At 39.7% G+C, this 21,245-nt stretch overlaps 1 protein-coding gene across 1 annotated transcript in view; it reads left to right on the plus strand.

The window, feature by feature from the left end:
* Window positions 1-582: 582 nt before the first annotated feature.
* STK26 (serine/threonine kinase 26) overlaps window positions 583-21,245 on the plus strand; it is a 30,278-nt gene continuing 9,615 nt past the window's right edge. Inside the window, exons 1-2 of the mRNA XM_033072093.1 lie at window positions 583-698; window positions 15,353-15,583. Coding sequence (XP_032927984.1) covers window positions 657-698; window positions 15,353-15,583 — 273 coding nt within the window. The 5' untranslated portion in view covers window positions 583-656. The remainder of the gene's footprint in view (window positions 699-15,352; window positions 15,584-21,245) is intronic.

Genomic DNA, 21,245 nt, shown 5'->3' on the forward strand with positions numbered 1-21,245 from the left:
CTGACATGGTGGTGTTGGGCCATAGGTTGGACTCGATGACCTCAGAGGTCTTTTCCAATCTATCTGTCGGTGATTCCGAGACGGCGCGGGCAGCCGCGCCCACGGCCGGGCTGCGCTGACGCTGAGGGGTCTCGCGGCCCCTCCCTCCGCCGTGCCCGGTGCGGCCCGCCCGAGGGGCCGGGCGCCGTGACGCCAGGGCCGTGCGGCGGCTCCGCCCCGCGAGGCCGGAGCCGAGACGGAAGAGCCGCCGCACAGCAGCCGCCGCCTGCAGCCGGAGCTCGACATGGCGCTTTGAGCCAGCCCCGGCCGCGCCGAGAGCCGCCACCCCGGGGGGCCCCGAGCAGCCGCCCCCGCGCCGGGACCGGGGAGCGGGGCATGGGCAGGGCCGCTGCGGGGAGCCCGGCGGGCAGGGGACAGCGGCGCTAGCGACCCCCGCCCGCCTTTCGCGCAGCGCAGCCCCGCGGCCGCGAGGTGAGGAGCCGGCGGCGGGCGGGGGCCGGCGGGCAGGGCGGGGAGGGAAGGAGGGAGCGCGGCCCGCGCTGAAGCCGCCGCCTCCCCGCCGCTTTGTCCTTCCAGGCCCCGCCGCCGCCGCCCAGGAGAGAGAGGCCGAGATCGGGGAGCAGCGGGCGGCGCCCGCCCGGCCGCCGCAGCCCGCCATGGCCCACTCGCCCGTGGCGGTGCAAGTGCCCGGCATGCAGGTGAGCTCCGCACCGGGCCCAAAATGGAGGCGACGGGCCCGGCCCCGGCTCCGGAAGCGGCGCTTGCGGCCCGCACCGGGCGGAGCCGCCGCCGGGGCGCGGGGGGCCGCGGGTGGGCGAAGCGGAGCGGGGCCGAGGGGAGGCCGCGTTCGGGCTGGGGGGACGCCGGGCCGGCCACCCCGCCGGGGGAGCGAGGGAGGCAGGGATGAGAGCAGGGGCTACTCTGAGGTAACGGGAGGCTTCGGGGGCCGCGTACCTGCACCCCGGCCGGGGAGAAGGGATTCCCCTCCCTCCCTGCCCCCTTTGTTCAGGGGTGGCCGCGCCGCATCCAGGAGCACGTAAGAGCCTCTAAAACTGATTGAAGGCGAAGTGAAGTTAATCGCAGGGTGTGTGGGTGCGCTGTAAATGACATACCAGGCGCTGGCAGGCGGACCTGCTGCAGGACTTCCCCACCTTGGCGCTGGGCCTATAGTGCAGCTTCCCGGAGGACCGTGGGATTCATGGAGAGGTGGTATCTGCCAGGTCTGGTGGGGACGGAGCCCTGGGGAACACAGTCTGTCAGAAACCTGCACCTCTCCTCCCCTGGGAATGAGGCCTAGTATTGTTTTTGAATGTTTGTGTTACCTGCTTAGAAAACAAACAAGTTGGTATGTTACTGACTTACATAGGAAAAATGGAATACCTCTGATTCTTCAATCTTGCTCCGCTGGACAGTCTAATACAAATTTGACCAGAGATCTTTGTCAATGTAATTGACAAAAAAATGTTGATTTTTGTTTGTCAGACACTGGCAGCCCAGTCAGTGTTTTTGAGCATTCTCTTAACTTCTGGGATAGTCACAACATCGAAGGTTTTTAAACTTCAAATAATACAGAAACATTTATGATGCATCTTTGTATATGTGAGAGAAACAGTAGAGCATTCAGGAGGCTTCAGAACAGAAAGTTAATATATCTCTTGGTCAGGTAACTTTGTGACTTCTATAAAGTGTGGAATTGATGTATAAACAGTATTTATATATTAATTTGTGCCAGTTACAGTGCTATGGTTTAGTTTTCCGTTCTCATTTCTAATAATTTCTAGGCTTTCTGAAATCTGTTAAATTATGGTCATTCACTGACTTTCTGTGTCTGTAAGAGGACACAAGCCACATCTTCTCAGCCTGCTCACTCGGTTGGGTCAGAGTAACTTGCATTAGAACATCCTGAAGAGATTTTGTGGTAAAAGATTTAAAGGCTTTAATGTGAACGTCTTTATTTACAATCCATGGGCTTTCTAGTTGTTTGTATGTGGGAAACTTCTGTTTCAGCATTCTAGTTTGTCAGTTTTCTATTTTTATACCTGCTTAATGTATTGCTGTCCTGTTTTCCATAACTGCCATCACAAAAAGACCCTGAAATTATTTAAGGTTCTGTTTTTCCGTTGTTATACCAATAAACTTTATCCTAATAGCATCCTTATCCCCACTAGTATTGTTATTAGTGTAACTCACAGCACTTAACATATATCAGTATGTTAAAAACTTTTAAAAAAACTGTTAGATAAATCTAGATGCATAGAATTAAAACACAGTTTTTTCACTGGTGACTTTTTTTTTTAAATGAAGATGATTACACAAGTCCTGAAAACTTCAGAATACAAAGAAATAGAATTTGGTGTGATGTTAATCTGCTCATCATTCTTCTAGAAGAGTCATAATACAGAGTATTTTAATTAAAAAAAACCCCTAAAACAAACAACAACTTCATGGCAGTCTGAGGGAGAAGAGTTGTTTCCTTTGAGATTTTTTAACCTGTCTGGACTATTCAGTCAGAATCATCTAAGAGATGGTAAAAGTGTACCTGCTTCTGCTCAGTGTTAAAGTAAATGTGTGGTGATTGAAGAAGGAATAAACAGGTTCTTCTGTGATGCAAGATGTAATAGTTATGTTAAAACTATCACTGTGGGAAAGTGTAATGTCAAACCTCTTGTTTTGTAATCTGTTGGGGAAAGGTTTTATTGAATATAACAGTTTGAAACTGAATTTGTTAGAGAGTGTCACAAGTTTGAAGTTTTCAGCTTTGTCATCTTACGCTTTCCCTTGCATTTGATTATACAAAAAGTATCAAGAAAAATCCAGAAAAAAACACGTTATGTAACTCACATACTCCAAAAACAAGGCTCAAGACAGTTTATCACCAAAGTATATCAGAAGCTTTTTTGACTCTTTTATGATGTTTTATCTTAAGATAAGAGTCAGGTCCCCTTTAAAAAAACTTCCAACGTGGAAAATTACAGAAAATCACACAGAGTTATTTTGGTGGACTTGGAGTCTGACTTTAGTCCCCTGGCAGCAGTGGCAGATCCAGAGGTAGTATTATCTGTTGCCCTTATGAGTAGTTACAGAGCCATTTGTTTATGTAGTGGTTACATTCTGTTTAACCTGTCTTCTGTCCATAACAAAACCAAATTTTATACCTAACAATTCTTGCCTCTGCAAACAACTTCCTAAACACATTCATTTTCCTTGCTCCTTTGGAAAGGCTCCACTTGATGCAGTTGTACAGTGTTAATTTAGCCAGCTGCCAAACCTGTAGGCCCATTCAGTAAAATCAAAGTACTCAGTGTATGTTTAAAATGAGTGGTCTGAAGCTGAACATGATACACCAGATTATGGCATTTTACACAGAATCCAAGATAAGATAGAAAATGGAAAGGGTGGTGAGCACAGTTAAGGTGTCCTGGTTACGGGAAGCACAGTTTGCAGTGGGCTTGAGTGTCAGGTTTGAGGTTTTATTCAGTAATGTCACAGTAACTTTGTTCCTTGGGATAAAAATATTCAAACTAGTTCTTAGTCTGGCATGCTTTGAGATCTCACAGTGAGAAACCTGTTCACCAGCACTGTCTTCAAGGAATCCACTTGAACTCGTACAGAACATTTCTGGATACAGCATGTGAAGGAGATGTTGCTGTGTCTTTGCCAGCCCAAGTGCTGAAAACAGCTGGAGTGAAGAAGGTGTTGGACCCCTTATTGTTAGTCCTAAGTGCTTTTGTATTGCCCAGCAGACAGTACATCGTTCAGAGGGTTGTTTGTTTCAAGTGATGGGAGCATTTCAAGGATGTCAGTCATTTGAGATTGATGTGTTTCTGATGAACTTGAGTTCTTGGCAGCATCTCACAATGCTCCAAAACTCCTTACAAATAAAGAGTCTGGAGACTTGCAAGTGAGTAGCAGCTAACCTTTCTAAGGTGGTCAAGGATGCTACTTTTCAATATGCCAGCATTTAAATTTTCTAAGCTAGTCTGTAAACTTGATGGAACATCACTCAAGTAATAAATGCCTTTATTAATGTAGAAACTTACTCTTTTGATATTCTAACTTGTCATGCAAAACCTTAAGTCTGTGAAATATTAATTTATTGACTGGAAAATGGAAATACTGATTCTTCTCATTTGTATTTTTTGTTAGTACGTGTGTCTTTGGAATCTGGCTTGAGGCCTTACGTCCTGTTATCTGCTATCCTACTCATCTAAACGCTTTGTTTCCTTTCTTATGGCTCTGTTGATACCTCCTGATCCTGTATGATCCTGTATGTAGTTTTGAGCACAGCAAGAAAGGTTGTTCAGAACTGCTCTCCATCTGTTTTTGTTGGCATTCAGACTATCATGCTATAAAGAACCTAACTTCCTCTAAAAGTGGAGCTGCCAGGAGCATGTGACCTATCAGGCAGTGTACTCTGATTCACAGTTGAAGGATTGCTTGATTAAATGAAAACTTGGGTGTCAAGGTGAGCTTTGCTCTCTGTGCTGCCAGTTAACAGAGTGGCTGTAGAGTACTGCTCCCTGAGCCTGGCAGCTGGAGAGTCCCTCCCTGCAGGCTGCTAGGGACAGATCAGTTAATGCCTACTTGGATGGGTAGAGAGAGATGGGAGGTAGTGTTTAATTTTGTAAGTGGTCTTTTTCATAGCCCTAGAAAAAAACCCCACATTTTCTCTTAACTTAGTGCTCATCTATAAATGTGTGGTACCTAAGGCTAGCTAGTCTGGAAGTGCAGCAGACTTTTAGTAAACCTTATGCATTAAAGTTAAAAGAATATGGCTTCTGTTAAGAGCAACCAGTCTGTTACAGATAAGTACTTAAATGTTTAGAAAAGAGCATGTTTAGAGGAACTTAAACCTTTGAAGAAAGATCCATTCAAGGTTCTTTTAATTTATTCCTCTCCTAGGAACTGAGTTGTATCCAGATGCTTCTGCAGTGAATTTGAAAAGACTTTAAACTTTTACTGTTTAGAAACATGTCTTACTTAAGGAAACTGGAAAGTCTAGCACTTGCAGGAGACAAGGAGACTTCCATGGTGTCTGGAAAACTCATGTCTTATGATGAATTTGATGTGGACTGTGGTGTTTTTTCCAGTTTCAGTTCCTTGATTGGTACTTTGAGCACGAAGACAGTATTTTAAGCCTTACAGAGAATAAGCCTCTTTTCTACTTGAAGCAGATCTGCTTTAAAATATTTCTGGAATTCAACACTGCTGTTGTTCCTTTCCTGGTTGTGCAGGACCTACAAGCTCTATTGTATCTCATAGTAGATTGCTAAATCAGCTCAGGCTTTATTAGCTGAACTTGGTTCTTCCCTCTTATACCTTGTGGTAAGTTACTCTGTTGACAAGAAAAGTCGAGCTCAGTTGTCCTTGTACTGTCTCACTAGTGTCAAAGGAGGAGAGTAGACAGAGCTCTGAGGAGTATTTGGTACATGGGAGCTGTGCAGGTATAATTACCTGGAATTCAGCATATGCTTTTTGTCAGGGTTAAAAGAAAAAGTCCAGTCCTGTAGTAGTATTTGCTGTGCATATTTTACAGTTTTATAGACACATTAAGTGCTTTGACTTGGAATTCAGAGGCAAATCAGCTGAAGCTGGAGAGAGCACATAAACAAATCACCTTAATCTCTGCTGTTCTATACCATCATACACTGTCAGTTTTGAGCAGAGAGTAATATTCCCCCAAAGGTAAAAACATTACATCTGAAAACAGAGTTCTAACTTTTAAAAGTATATAATTATTTCATTCTGATTTGAACATAGAATATATTTGCACTGGCTATTTTTGAACTCCAGTGTCTCACCTTTACAAGTCCTGATGGAAGATATGTCTTGCTTTTTTCCTTTTTCTCCAAAAGGAGAATGTATAGCAAGTAATAGCTCAGTAATATGTTGCAGTTTTTTATTTAGGTACTTATTTTGAGGGGGGATGAATGTTTCTTGATACATAAAAATACAGTGGTACATCAGGAAGCATATATATAACAAAGTGTGCCTCTGCAACAGCATTTGTCCTATGAGGTGTATGAAATGTATTAGTGAAGAAAAGACTATAGAGTAGTAGCCTCAATTTTCAGTCATCTCTCAAACTGAAACTAGCAGTAAAAGTACCACTTGTTTTCTCTTTAGTGACTGTCTTTAGATTTAAAAATCATGAAATTTGGAAAATGATAAGAGACTATTGTTTTGTCTTTCATTTATTCGTAGGGACTGAATTTAATAATTGACAGAAGGGTTCAGAAATGGGTTTTGGGAAGATGAGGTTGGAAATGTTGGTTTTTAAATGCTTCTTTTAAATGCTTTTTTTGTCATGATGTAGTGTCTGCTTTTATGTTGTCATTGAAGAAATAAAGAGCTGGTGAGATATCTATCATGTCAGGAGTCACTGTTCCAAATCTGCTCTCTCTTTCTTAAAATAATTGGAAATAAAATTCCTTCCTAATACTGCCTCACCAGTATTTATTTAAAGAACTGTCATTTGTTCTTTAAATTTAAACTTCTTGCAGTTCTTCTGGAGTATGTCTGTTCTGCTGGTTAGATGAGGATCACTGAGCACACTCCTTAGCTCTGAAGGAGAAGCTTGAATCTCTGGGAAGGGTACCCACCTGGTGATACTCACTGAAATCTCCTCTGCCAGAGGATTGCTGCCAAATAGATTTGGCAAAAAGAACTGACTCAGAGAAACTATTAATACAGGTACTGACAGGGTAGCAGTAGCTTGCTGGTCTCATTCTCTTCCTCATATTTTGTGCCTGTGTTTTAGCAGAGATGGGCTGTATTGATTAGGTCCATAGATCAGGAAAGAGCATGGCTTCAACTTAATTCTTTCTTCATAAAAAACCATTGAAGAATTGAACAGAACTGCAATTTTTGGAAGTGTGTAGCCAAGTTTGTGTTGCTGAAATATGGATTTGAATTGTCTTGATTGAGGCAGCATAGCTGAAAAAGCTTTGTGACAACGTCTGTCATGGTTCTACTTGAATTCTCTGAGCATCAGTGAAGCGAAAAAAGGAATGGGAAATGTGCAGAAATCTGCAGGTTTCTCACTTGAGCCTTGGAAGGGAGAGTCTGAGAGCCAAAAGTGGCTTCACTGTTTACATGAACTAGAATTCAAGAACCATGTGTTCAGTCCTGGAGAATAAGGGTTTTTTTCCCTGTTTCCTCTTGCTCTCCAATCTTTTGCAAGCTTTCCTCTCAACTGGGTACTGTTGTATGTTCTGAATATCTGAATAATATTGACTGAGGGAGGATCAGAGGGTGTCTGTGCTTTGCTAGATGTCAAGTTGTGTTTCAGTGGCGGCTTCTGTGCTGGGAGCTGAATGCAGAATAATAAAAACAGTGTACAGCTTGAAGTGACCATGATTGTTGTAGCATGCCTAAGTATAAAACACTGAGTAAAAAAGATTGAATTTCTACTGATGTAGATCAGTTAAAAACATAGAGAATTATGAGGGGAGCAAAATGTTCTTGCTGCTGATCTCTCACCTAGGAAGGTGTCATCTGGCAGCTGGTCATAGCAAGAACATTTTTACATTCCTTTACAGCTTTATTCTAGCCTAGTTGGCAAGAAGAATCTGATTCTTTTTTTTTCTCCAGGGTGTTTCTTTTCCTCCCCTCCCCCTTCCACTTGCCTTTTATGTAATGAGATGCTTTGCAATGCTATGAATGAGCTGCAAAGTAATTGAAAAAGGAGTTCCCTGAAATGGGCAGGTTGGTTCTGGCAGCAGAGGTTTCTTTCTTTGTAGCTCGTTTTGGAGTTGTATTTCTGGTTTTTTGTTGCGTGCTTTTTGTACCTTCAGGTCCAGTATCATTGATATGATCGAGGGCCAGTGTTCAAGAAGAGAGTACAGCTTTCAAGCTTGTGGTCCTCTATGCTTGGGGAGAGGACAGAAACATAGGATTCTAGTAGACTGATGTCTGCCTTCCTTTCTTCAAATGGTCCCTCCCCAAATTAAAGGAATGGTCTCTAAGTATGGGGTCCCACTTGGGGTTCATTGCAGGCATTTGCTATGCCTGGGGCCTTATCTGTGGTAACGAAACTTGTGGCCTGCTCTTTAACCCACCCACACTGTGGTTTGGAGCCATCCTTTCTCAACTAGCTTGTTTTGTGCCTCACTTTAATTTTGTTTGGCTTGAAAATAAGTAGACTTCTTCAGTGGAGAGATTCAGCAGTGCTAGCGTGTGTCATACTTGAGGGCTTTTTGCTACTTTTTAGTTTATGAATTGGCAAGTTAAAAACTTGGATTGTGTTGTAATTTGTGTTCTAGCTGGGTTATAGTGTAATTCTAATCTTATATACAGGAGGAAGGCTGTGTATCAAGTCCTAACTTACACAGAAGAAACACTGAAGTGGCTTCTAGAGTGAGAAAACCTGTCAAATTTATGTAGCAGTTGCCACTTAGCTGTATTTAAATATTAAGAAAACGGTTGAAATGCTGTAATGATGTAGGTTATTGCTGGCAGAATTCTGACATGGTTATTCCTTTAAATGGGTGTGGCAAAAAAAAAAAATTTGTTTGTGTACTGATAAGCAGGCTGGTGCTGAAAGGAAAGGCACACTGCTAAAAGTAGTCTGCAGCCCATAAATGGTTATTTTTCCATATTGCTATTAGATGTGGCCTTTGAAATCTCTCTACAGAGTACTTTTTTCAAAGCAGTTCCTAAAATGGAGAGGTTACAAGTGTTCTTTAGCAATGAGAAATTGCAGTAGTCCATTATGTTCTGACTTCTGGTTCAGGTTAGTTCACTGAGGTGGGTTAGTTACTCATTCAACAGTCACTTGTCCTGCACTTGTTCAGCAGAGAAGATGAAACTTGTGGAAAATAAGTTTGTTGAACTGTTAATAAATGCAGAACAGAGTTAGTTGAAACACTGGGACACCAGAACCTGGTGATGTCTTAACTGATTTCTATCTCCATTTCAGGATGTCTGTGCTTCTAACTAGAAAACATTCAGCCACTTGCATCTTTCTCAAATTGTAGTAAAGGCTCAATCATGTAATTGGTGTGTGTCCCCTGCTTTAATTTCTCTGATTTTTTAATAGGCTGTGCTCCTCAGAGATGCGAACAGACTGGAGATTATGCAGCTGTATGCAGTGGTTTGAGGATGTTTTAAAAATCTACTAGGTAGATAAAAGGTATTTGTACATAGAATAGAAGCGAAGTGGAACTCCTTTTGAACTGTAGGATGTGTTAAAGAGAAACTCTGTGTCCTGGGAATTTCTTTTTTGTTTCCTTTCTTCAGTGCTGAGTACTCTTCATAAATAATGGTGTAAATTTTTTAAATTGCCTTGTGTCAAAGAGCTGATCTTTGGGACATATGGTATTAGTCCTTTTTTTTTGCTTATTTATGCTTTTTCCTGAGCTGCTTTATGTTGTGTGAAAGAAAAGCTAAGAATAGAGGAAGTGAGTTCAGTGGTTTCCATTTTCAGCGTAACGTACAATCGACAGCTCGCATCTGCCACAGGTCACAGATGGTTTGGATATGTAGGTAATTCTTTCCTTAAAAATCTGACAATAAGTGAATTTGGATGCTGAGTTTGGAGTTTTGCTAGTCATAGAAATTCTCAAGCAGCTCACCTGATGGCTTAATGTGATGAAAACAAAGCCACATATGTTTTTGCTTGCTGTTTTTGCTTTTGTATGAAGTTCCCTAGGTTCTCACTAAAAATGGCAGTGAGTTTTGGCCTTGTCAGATAACAGAGATGTTTCATGAAGAGTGTAATGGAGATCAGGTCCCATTTAAGGACAGCAAAACCCAGATCTAGGTTTTATTACCCACTGAGTAGAAAAGCTTGTTGTAGATAATGTAAAAATTTGATAAAATCAAATTGTTCTGTCATCAAAATAATATTCTCTGCATATGTATCATACGGTTCCAGTAATATAATCAAATCCTGGTATCTTAGTCTTGAACAGGACTGCAGGGCAACATTAGTGTTTATTTACATGCCAAAATAGCTGAAAAAAAGGTGTGTATATGTTCAAGATGGAGAAAAAGATGTCTACAGGTTCCACCCTTGTCTTGAACATCAACAGGTTCATTTTTTCTTATTCTTTGTAAGTAATAATGGATCTGCACCTGTGCCTTCATTAACTGGAAACTATTTAAATTTTTATGTATACACACACATGCCTGTGGCACTGTTTCTGTGAGTAACTTTCCTCATGCAGGTAAAATATGAAAATATATATAATTATGTGAATAAATATTGTTACACGTTTTAATATGCATGGTGTATAATTAGTGTGTGTATATATATAAAAAATACCTGAAACTATATGCAGATAGTGTATGGAAAGAGATAAAGCAAAATGTATCCTGTTGATTAAGACATTACTCTCAAGAAGTACTGTAACCTGTCAGGTTTGTCAATCTTACTCCCTCTTAATTTTCTTTTTGAGGGGGGTGGGTCTGAACAGAAGAAAATTTAAAGAGGTAATTTATTATCTGAGAATTGGTAAATGCCTGCAAATGGAATTGCTTGAAATTTGTCAGTCTTTTAAACACAGGTAATTCTGGTGGGTTTCAAAGATACCAGGACCTGTTAGGCTGCCATAGTAGTGGGTGCTTGAAAAACATGAGTAAACACTCTGTGGGCTTCTCTTACCAACCTTTTATAAAATCCTTTGAACTAATTATTATATCTTTATTTAATGCATAGTTGAGTAATGTAGATGTAAGTGTAGGTGAGGTACTCTGTAGCAGTGCTACAATTCTAAAGGAACTTCTGTACCAGATAAAACCTGGGAGATGCTTGAAAGTTCTCATAATGTAACAGCATTTCTCAGTCAGGTTTTAGAAATACTGTTAAGACAAGAGGATATGTTCTCACATTGACAGACTACTTAAAAGAAATCTCACAAGACTGTTAAAATAGTTGCTTTAGGAATCCTAGAGGATGTTAGATGCTTGATTTTGTTAGAATCAAGGCATTAGTTCTGTCTCTGTCCATGATTCTTTGAAGTTTTGTTTTTTCATTCAGTTGTATTCAGTACCTTTGAATGAAATTAATTAATGAACATTTTCAAAAGACCTTTATCTGTAAAAGATACCTGTCCTGCCCCAACTGATCTGGACACAGCCTGGCATGCCATTTCTTCTAATTTAGTCTGTGTCATTACATTTCTGTATAATCTTGGAAGTTGCATATTCAGTATGTTTTAAATTTGTTTTAGAGGAAGAATTCAGAATTTGAAGTACAGGTACATGACAGGGTCAGAGGTGAAAAGGTGAGCCAGTCTTGTAGCAGAGCACAACCAGGATATTGCTTCAGAAACATGTGTTTATTGGAATCAAAGGAAAGAGATTATATAAGTCAGATTGGCAGAATACTTGATGCAACAACTGGTAAAAATGATGTTTAAAAAAAAAAAGTATGATGGCAGAAATAATGCTATAGTGTTTTTTATTTGGGGCTTCTGAGCAGGTGGTCAGACTGGATGACCTGCTGAGGTCTTTTTGGAGTCAGATTTCTGTGCACACATACAGATGTGTATGAACACATACAGGGATACCATAAGGTTGAATAAGAGGAGAGAGATTTCCTGAAGGCCCCAGGCTGTGTGGTTGTGCTGGGCTGGTGAAATGGTGCACTTGGAAGTGGTGCAGAGGGCTTGTGTTGTCATGCTTGTGCTGGTGCTCTTAGTCACAGCAGCAGGACTAGAGCTGGCATGTGAATGTGCCTGTGCTTGTTGTACTTGTTGCTGCTTCTGTCTGTGGAACTGGGCTTAGGGAGGCAAAGAGCAAGACGTTCTCTGCCTGGTTTGTCCACACATAGGTGTTATCTTTGGAGAGGTGATGATGGAGTTCATATACTGTCTATTGTGTTGTTACCATCTGCTGCCCAACAGATATGACTTCCTATGGAAACCAGTATTTATTAAAAAAAAGAATACCAGTTATTCCTGCAGGCGTCTTTCAAAGCTTTTTTCCATTTCAGTGAAAGATCTGTGAAACAACAAGGAATAACAATGGGTGGTTTTGTTCAGGAGTGTAGAAAATCTTAATTTCTACCATATTAGAAGTTTAGCTGGCAACTGTGTTGCAGAAATTTACTGGTGTATATTGAGGGTGTGTAGACACATATACACTTCTATTTATATAAAATGTATCTCCATCCTTTTCTATACATTTCTTTATGGAGCAGTCTTTTAAAGTTTTGTTTTGTTTTCATTAGTTTTAGAAAAACATTCCTGTAGAACAGTAGACTGAAAGACAAGGAAATTAAGAAAGGTAAAAGCAAATCGGTTTCAAAATGCAGTCTTTGTTCTCAGGCCATGTTTTAAGTTATGCAGTGTTACAAGTTTGAAGTCTTTCCAAAGGACATTATCTCAATATTAGCTGTAGTTGGTCGGAAATATTTCTCCTTATCCTGGAGTGTCCTGCAGTCCCTTGTCAGCCTCAGTGAGTAACAGAAGCTGTAAAGCTGACTTTGCTTGCTGTGAGAGGATTTTCTGAGAATAGAAAGATGTGACTGTTTCTTCAAGTAGTCCTGCACAGCTTGTTCTCTGATGCCCCCCTGTTCCACCTCCTCCTCCCAGGGATGTACATGGAGTTCTGCAGCACTGGGAAGTTCAGCCATGACTGATCTCTCCCTGTATTCCAGCACTCTCACATAATGGCATCAGGAATTGTTGGGAGATAAAATAGCCTTTAAAGCTCTGATTCACCTGAAGTAGCTTCGGGGAGAGAATTTGTAGGCCTGGTTTGTTCTGTTGCTGGTGGTTAAGTGGGTGTATAGGATGGAGTGATGTGCCTTTCTACTGTGGAGCACAAAGGAGTTTTCTGCTGAAGGTTTCTCCCCCAGCAAAATCCAAGTGCTGCCCTTTGAGATGAGCAGACATTTATGAAGGGCTGGATTAGCTGAGTATGTCTGTGATTAATTTGCTTTTCTTTTATCTGATTGGGAGTGTTTAACAGGTTTAATCTCAAATCATTAATACCTATTAGTATGAATGACTCCTGAAATCCAAGATTCCAAGTATGACTTAAATTGAAGCTAGTTTTTGTGAAGATGAGTATTTAAGCATCAATAAAAAGTTTTCCCAGTCATCTTTCTTAACTTGTTTCTTGGAGGTGTGTGTTTCTGTTTATTGTAAATGGAAAACTATGAGTTAATTATTCCTTATTGTAACTAATGCAGTTGAGAAACGATTCCTGCCTAGAGGAAGGTTTGGCATCTTACCTGGCAGCAGGGAAAGGCTGGGTGGCAGTCGTTGCTGCTTTTGCCACACTTGTCCCTACAATAATTTTTGAACACCCTAGAAATAGATTTTAAATTCAAATTTATTTTTTTAAAATGATTTTTAGTCTTAGCAATGAAATAATGGTAGGAGCTGATGCGGTAGAGTACGGCAATGCCTTTGGAAAGTCTGAAGATTTACTGGTGTTCTGGGACCATTTTAACTAAAAACTTTATGAGCAGCTGAAGCCTTCAGTCATTTTATTTCTTAATATAACAATATTAGTTCTCCTAGGTTTCAGACCAAAAGGTCCTCTTTTTTTTTTTTTTCCATTTCCTTTGATTGTGTGTTTGTTCATCTTTTTAGGTCTTTTACTGTCTCTATCTATAGAAGAAAATAGAAGTTTTTTGTTTAACTATTTCTAGGAATTGTTTTTAATGGAGCAGAGTAGCAATGAGCTCATTATAGACCAAGGGGAAACTCCTCGTTCCTGTTACACTGCTGCTCTTAAGCAGAACATTGCATCTTGTCAGTTTGCAAAATCTAGAAATCCTACCTCCACAGATCACTATGGATCTGCTGTACTAATTCATGGTCCCTCCTCTTGTGATAGCAGAAATAGCAGCTTGGTATATATGAGCAGTGAACTGATTCAGCTGAAAATAAACCTGGCAAATCATCTGGTTAACTCTCAGCTAAATCTGTTTCCTGCTTCATTTCACTGTATTGTGGAATAAATTCTGGTTCTGGTCAAAGGGAAGAAGCAACAGTAAGGGCCCAGATGTAAGAAAATGGGACTGCCCGTTTTGGACTAGCTTTAAACACTAATGTATTTTTTTTTCCCAGTAAAGATTTTCTCATGAATTTGTAAGAACACCAATGTGAAGTTATTTTCTGGAATTTCATGTTGATACTTGAATATTTGGTTGTGTAGGGTAATCTGTGCTTTAGGTTAAATGTCTGCTTCCACCAAACCTACCACTTCTTTTGCTGGTTCTGACTTTTGGGATGTGAGAAAGATGCAGAGCATCTCTTCCGTATTTTCAAAACTTCTTACTGAATTAGAGGGCTCTTTTCAGGCAGGGATGTTTCTTTATTCAGGCACTGATTTATGCAGTCAGTTGCCCAGTTCTGATAGCAGTAAGGTGTTTATTTCTGTTGATCTGCAAAGCATAGGCTATTCTGCTCTTTTGGTGTGTCTGACCTCTTCAGAACATTTCTCTGTAAAGTTTTGTACTCTGGTCTGAAGTTCTGTCTTAAACTGTGGAGTGTGTCACATGTCCTTCAAAAGCCAGTGCTCTGATGTTTGGGTATGCAAGGTTCTCTAAGCAGCCACATGGCGTGTTTTATCTTGAAGGGAAAATGAGAATTTGCTTCCTTTTTGTTGCCCTCCTGACTGCTTGAGTGAAGCTAAGAAATTTAAAATATTTTTATAATAAGCAGTCTGGTGATTTTAAGAGCAGTTGTTCAGCAGAGATTCCAAACCAGCAGTGTCCTCAGCACTGCTCTGCTTCCCTCTAAGGCTGTGGTGCTCCCAGCCAGTTCTGATCAGTGCTGCAGGTTCAGTACTCCATGACAGCTTCTCATTCCTTTGCTGAACACCTCTCAGTCCCTTGGGCTCACCTTTCTGTCAGCACTTTTAACTGCCCTGAAGACACCTGCTCTTACCTGCTCCTGGACCCTGGCAGTGGTGCCATCCTCTCCCCAGCACCCCTCACTGTGTTACCTGACAGGGAGCTGTGCCTGCCCCAGGCTCTTGGCCAGGTGGGAATCTCAGCCTTTTCTGCCTGGGTGATGTTGCTGGTGGTCCTGTGCCACTAATTGCATTCCCCAGTCTTCTGAATTACTGCACAGACAGGATTAATGTTAAGAAAAAGCTCTGTTCTTTCGTTTTAGAGGGTTGTTATGTCTGGGAGTGAAATGAGGTTTGTACCTGACTCCCTCCCTGGTAAGGCTCACTTACCTTTGACAGAATTGCATAATGTATGTTCTGTAACTAATAGCTGAATTAGAAGTTAGTGTGTAGGAAATAAATTTACCTGATGCAACCCTTCTGGTGATGATAAATGTGGATGACATGCTTCTTGGGAAGTAATGAGGGCTAATAACTTGGAAGTAAATTAGGCAGCTCATGTGTCTTTTTTTCCCTCCTTTTTTTTCCCTTTTTCTAGAACCACAGAGCAGACCCAGAAGAACTATTCACAAAATTGGAACGCATTGGGAAAGGCTCCTTTGGTGAGGTCTTCAAAGGAATTGATAATCGGACACAGCAAGTGGTTGCCATAAAAATCATAGACCTTGAGGAAGCAGAAGATGAAATAGAAGATATACAGCAAGAGATAACTGTTTTAAGTCAGTGTGATAGTCCTTATGTAACAAAATACTATGGATCATATTTAAAGGTAATGTATAATATTGCACAAAGATTTGCTAGAATGCTGCTAGGAAAATAATCTAAAATTATGAAAGATTTATCATGCCAACTTGACTTTCTATAGGTTTTTATTTTTCTTTGAACTGAGTTTTTCACTTCATTTTTCTCTTTTTGCTGCTTGCTCTGTGGGGCTGGGATTTGCACAAACTGGCTACAGAATGAACAGTTGATAAAGATTCTTTTTGCCATTGCTTTTGGACCTTGGTTTTCTCTCCTCCCTCCACAATCCCTAGGACAATTTCATGGCCTTTCTGAGCAAGAGAAATATACCTTCATAGTTACAGAAACAAAAGCTGTTCCTGGTGTGGAAAGAAATCCTGCACCATGTAAAATGTGTTGGCAGTGGTGCAGCTTAGTAGGCCTGAGACAAAGTAACACTGACATCAGCAGAGTTATGTAAGCACTGTGTGAAATGTTATCTAAGGCATAATTTAACAAACAAAAATCAAAACCTACAGAAGACCCAAATGTTGAGTAAAACTATTCACCTTAAATAATGCTTAAATGTTTTGTGCTGCTGATATATTTTAGGTGACTTTTAAGAAATCCCTGAAAGCATTTAATGTAAGCTGATGTTTTAGTGATATTTAATATACTTCGAATTATCTGGGAGAGGTTATTTGCTTGTGTTTGGGTTTTTTATTGGTTTTGGTTTGTTTGCTTCAGTTTGGGAGGTTTTTCTGGTTGATATTACTTTTTGGTGCTTGGTCTCCCTCTCAGCATTTCTGCTTTCTTAGGTTGTAGTGGGGTTCTCTACATTTAAAGATAGATTTCTGATAAATGTTCTGTGTCACACTTGTGCTGTATCTTTCAGTGATACATAAAAGTATTTGCAGAATTTATTTAGTAATATTCTTTGTAGATTTTGCTTTTTTCATTTAAATTGCAAAAGTATTCAATCTTTAATATTTTAATGCTAAGTGGGCAAGTTATTTTTCCAGTATTTTCAGTATATTTAGTATAATCCAAATAGTAACTTCTCATTTTGGCTAGTGTGAGACAGCTGTAGTGGCTTTGCTATTTAATGTGCACTCTTCATACCCAAGTAAACATACAAATTGCCATTGATAACCCATTTTTACTTCTCTTTATTGGACTCAGTCAGTGGGATTTTTGTTTTGTTTGTTAGTAAGCAATAAATGTCTGAGAAGTAGGATTTACTTTCCACCATCACAGCATATTAGAACAAGCAGGTTTGTCTCGAGATAACTTTGAATTCAACTAGTAAGGTTCCCCTGGAGCAGTGCACAAATGTCTGCAGATCCAGACATGATCAGTCTTTTTTACAGTCCTTTATTTTCTGTGATGAGCAAGTCCTAAATTCTATTCTCCTGAACATCCATCATTTCAACTTTGTGCTGTAAAAGCCCAGTTGTTTGCCCTGAAGTACAAACAGGTCAAAGTAAGTCTTGGAAAGTGTTTTTACTTGGAAGTGTTTTTGCTTAGAAAAGTGTTTTGTGAAATCTCAGAACTAAACAGTGATTTCAGCAGCTATAAATGGAGGAATTTAAACTTTGATTGGGTGGGGATTTGTTTTGTTTGTTCTTTGTTTTCTTGGAGGTGGGGTGTGGAAAGAGCTTTATAAGCTATGGATTGAATAGGGAAAGAAAATAGTGTTTTTATTACAGCTATATAGGTGTGGAAAGTAAAGTCTAATTATTCTATCAGTGCTATACAGCCATTAAATTCTGCTTAGTTTTTTTTTTTTTTTTTAAAAATTCCTGGAAAATATGGGGTTACATTAATGCTGCGGCACTCTCCTCACCGCTGTCTGAGTTCTTTCCATTTCTGTTCTAGATGGATGAATCTGAAAGATTGCTGCTGATCTTTTGTTTACTTTTCATATTTGTGAAGTTTTTGGGGAAGGAAAATTTCTGTGCATGAAGTTTGGGGAGGTGTTTGTGGAATTTTGGTTGCTTTCCCATTCCTTTAATAAATTCCTCTCATAAAAAACAAACAAACAAAAAAAAAAAACCCTAAGAAGTTGTTTCCAGGAATCTTTTTCATCCCAGAGTAGCATGATAGGTAATTCTGCTACTTGCTATTCCTGAAGTAAATGAATAAAAATGTCCACAAATAAATGAGTACCTTTAATTCTGTAATTAAAAATAAATAAAGCAACTTTTTAAGTAGTATCTTCTATCTAAATTGTTCTTAGAGTGGATTAATCGCTGGCTGCTAATTGAAGATCTTTCAGCTTGAGACTCCTCAGGGGAAAGAGGGTATCGGCTTTGTTCAGTGTGCAAAGATTCTTTTATTCTGCCTTTCATTTTAGTAATAGCAGGTATTTTGAGAGTTGTATCTATCTACTTTTGTTTGTTTAATTGCTCTAGCTGTTAACTTTTTATTAGCTATTTCTTTGAGAGTGGCTGTCAGCCAAATTGTTAAGCTGTGTAAGTACTTCATTCAGGATTTAACTTCTCTATACACTAAATATCTCTTTGAAACTATGAAATGGGTACAGTTGTGTACCAAATGACTGTGTAATTGAATGTTAAAGAATATTGAGGTTAAATTCTGAAAAATAAGACATTTCTTACAAAACCAAGACCTAGGCTGCAGAGATCAGAAGCAGTTTGCCATGGATATAATTGGTGTGAAGTCTCATTCACAGTGGTCCCATATGTTTATTGCTGGATACTTCAATTTATATATAAAGATCACTGGAAAATTCCTGTAAATTTTTAAGATAATGGTTAAAAAGATCATAAGCATAAGGAAAATGGAAGCTATTTCAAAATTTAAGATACTTTTTTTTGCCTTTGCATTTATTTACAGGCAAACAAAACAGTTGATCCAGTGTGCTGTGTTTCACATAACGCTTTATGGACTAGAAATAGTTTACTAAAGTGTATTAATCATACATGTAGCTCTCTCTGAAGCTGTAGCAATGCCATTAGAAATGTTTGTAGTTTTACACTATTCAAAGAAACACAGCATTTTCTTGACTAAATACCAAAGCAAACCCTCAGTGCAAAGGCATTCAAGTTGCCTACAGCACTTACTGATATTTCTCTAACTCAGTAATCTAGATCTGTCTTAAATCTTTAAATGTTACAGTTTCTACTGTGAAGAAATGCAGTTGAGACCATGTGTTGGCTTCAAGTCTATAATGTAAGCCTCTAGTTGAACTGTAATGCAACATCTTCTGTTGTAACTTACTCTTTTTTAATCAATTTAACTAAGCTTTGAGTAAGCAGATTGTTCTTGTCATCATTTTGTAGTTTTTGAGTTTTCCCTCTGGCAAGATAGTTGATAGCTAAAAGTTGTTACAACTAAAACATGGAAGAGATGTAATTGTGAGGGGGTTCTAATTGCAAACATTTCAGATGAGAGATTTTATTTTTGTACAGTCTGCTCTACATACTCTGCATCTTGACAGTTTCTCTGCACTTCAGGATGCAAAGGCAGCCTTGTGGCTGATGGAGATGGAGTGGCCCAGTCCCAGGGAACTTGCCAGCTGCATGCAGGCTCTCCCAGATGCCCCTGCTGCTGAAAGGCAGAAGGGAAGAGTGTCTTTATTTCAATGACTTCACTTACTAACTTGTGGCATTCTGCAGCCTAGCTCTACAACTTGGATATCCAACTTGTAAATGTGATTTTGAAAGTATGGACAGTCCCTTAAGAGTTTTCCTAGCAGTGCAATGATACTTGTCTGTTATCAGTATTTTAGTCTTGGAAAACCTTATCATTGGTGCAAGATGGCAAGGTCTACTTCCTTGAGGTTATCTTTGTCTTATGATGAAGTTGATGCCAGTTTTCGGTTATTGTGACACAAAAGGTACAAAAGCTCCATGTCGTGGCAATATGAGATATCTTGAAGTTCAAATGGGAGTTTCCCATTGAATTAACCTTAAAGCTTAGGTATTAGCAATTTTTTCCTTAATTTTCCTTGGGTGTCTGGCAAGATGAATAGTGTTTTCTAAATATATTGATAGGTGATGTGCAAGCATGTATACAGTCAAAGAATGCACCTTAGTAAATACATTTGTGTACAATAATACAGTGTTTTACCTTTCTATCATGACTCTCTTTAAGGGGTGTAGAATCATATAAGCTTCAGCTATATTGCAACTTTTGTGGCTGTAAGATAATTTAAGTCCTGATAGAAGTATCTGTAGATACTTAGTATTTGTAGAAGGTCAGGATATAAATTTGTCTCTTCATCCTCTATTGCACTTGGATTGCAATTAACATCTTGATAAATAAACCACTGGGTGTGGAAGGTCCCCTTGATAGGTTAGATAGCTGAAATGAGTGTTTTCCTCCAACTTAATGGCTTGTCAAAATGTGTTACTCCCCTACCAGTTCAGGCAAGAAAAAGATTAAAAGTATTAAAAGTTACCATAATTCTGGCATGTTCTGGTTACACAAATTTGGAAACTGCACTTGATGAAGTGCTTCAGCTGGACTTCCCAGCAGAACCATAGAGATAAATCTCTTGATGACTGGAATTCCATGACTGTTTTCCTTATTTGTGCCATTTAGACCAAGGTTTTCATTATCTAGCCTTGTAATTTTTGCAACCACCTGAGCTCGCTCTTTTCTTTTGCAAATAAAACAAACCTGAAGTTATTCTCAGCTTTTCCAGTTCACGTTTGGAGAAATGCTAGAGTAACATCCAGAGACTTCCATCAGAATTGTGCAGCATTTTGTGCAGCAAAACTTGGAGACAATCTTAAAGATACTGGTTGTTCTGTCCTGTCTATTTATACTTGGCTGACAGAACATAGCTAGGAAAAAGGTTGTTCATGCCTGGCTAGAAAATATCCACACCCGATTGCAGTGGATAGCAGCATTTTCTTTGAGACATTATTTGAGAAACAGTATTTTCTCATTTTCATCCTGTACTCTTTTCAAGTAATAGTCAAATCCTCCAAACATGTCTGGTAACCACAATGTTTGCCTTGAGCAGGAGTTCCTTGCAGGTCTTCTGAGCTGACAAAGTTGGGCTTTGTAAAAACTGCTAAAATTAGCCAGCCCTTCCCTGCTGAGATCATAATATTGGAATAGACTCTCATAAATGGTGTGGTTTTTAAATTCAGTGTAAATCTAATAGAGCACACTTTGTTAGGATGATTGGATGTGGTGCTTTCAGAAACTGCACCTTTATTTGCTTGCTGAGTTTTCTTTAGATTTCCATCCCTGGGCTGGCCATAGGGTGGGAAAGTATACAATGGATAATACAAGAGGCTTTAAAGAGTACTCCTGCCCTAAACTTGTGCTCTGTAATGAGGAACTTGCACTGGTAAATATTTGCTGGAAACTTATACAGTGTGTGTGGTACTTCACCAGCTGTGGTTCAGTGAGTATTTTTAATAACTGGGTTTTATTTGAAATAAATATATTTATTCACAACATTTTCTAGAGTAGTACCACATAGATTCATATTTGAGTTTTGTCTTTTGAGGGGACTCTGGCAAGCAAGTTTGTAGTCTGTAGATTTGCTACCAAGCATTTCCAGTTTTGTTTCTGTGAACCAACCACCTTTTGCCATGACAAGCCAAGGACAAAGTCAGCACCTAGAAATCAGTGTTAGAATAATTTGTCAGTTCTAGAGGTTGACATCTCCACAGAGGAAATGCAGAAACTCACATGTTCTCAAGGTCCATTTTAAATGATTATTTGTA

This window comes from Catharus ustulatus, chromosome 14 (genome assembly GCF_009819885.2).
Source record: "Catharus ustulatus isolate bCatUst1 chromosome 14, bCatUst1.pri.v2, whole genome shotgun sequence".
NCBI lineage: Eukaryota > Metazoa > Chordata > Aves > Passeriformes > Turdidae > Catharus > Catharus ustulatus.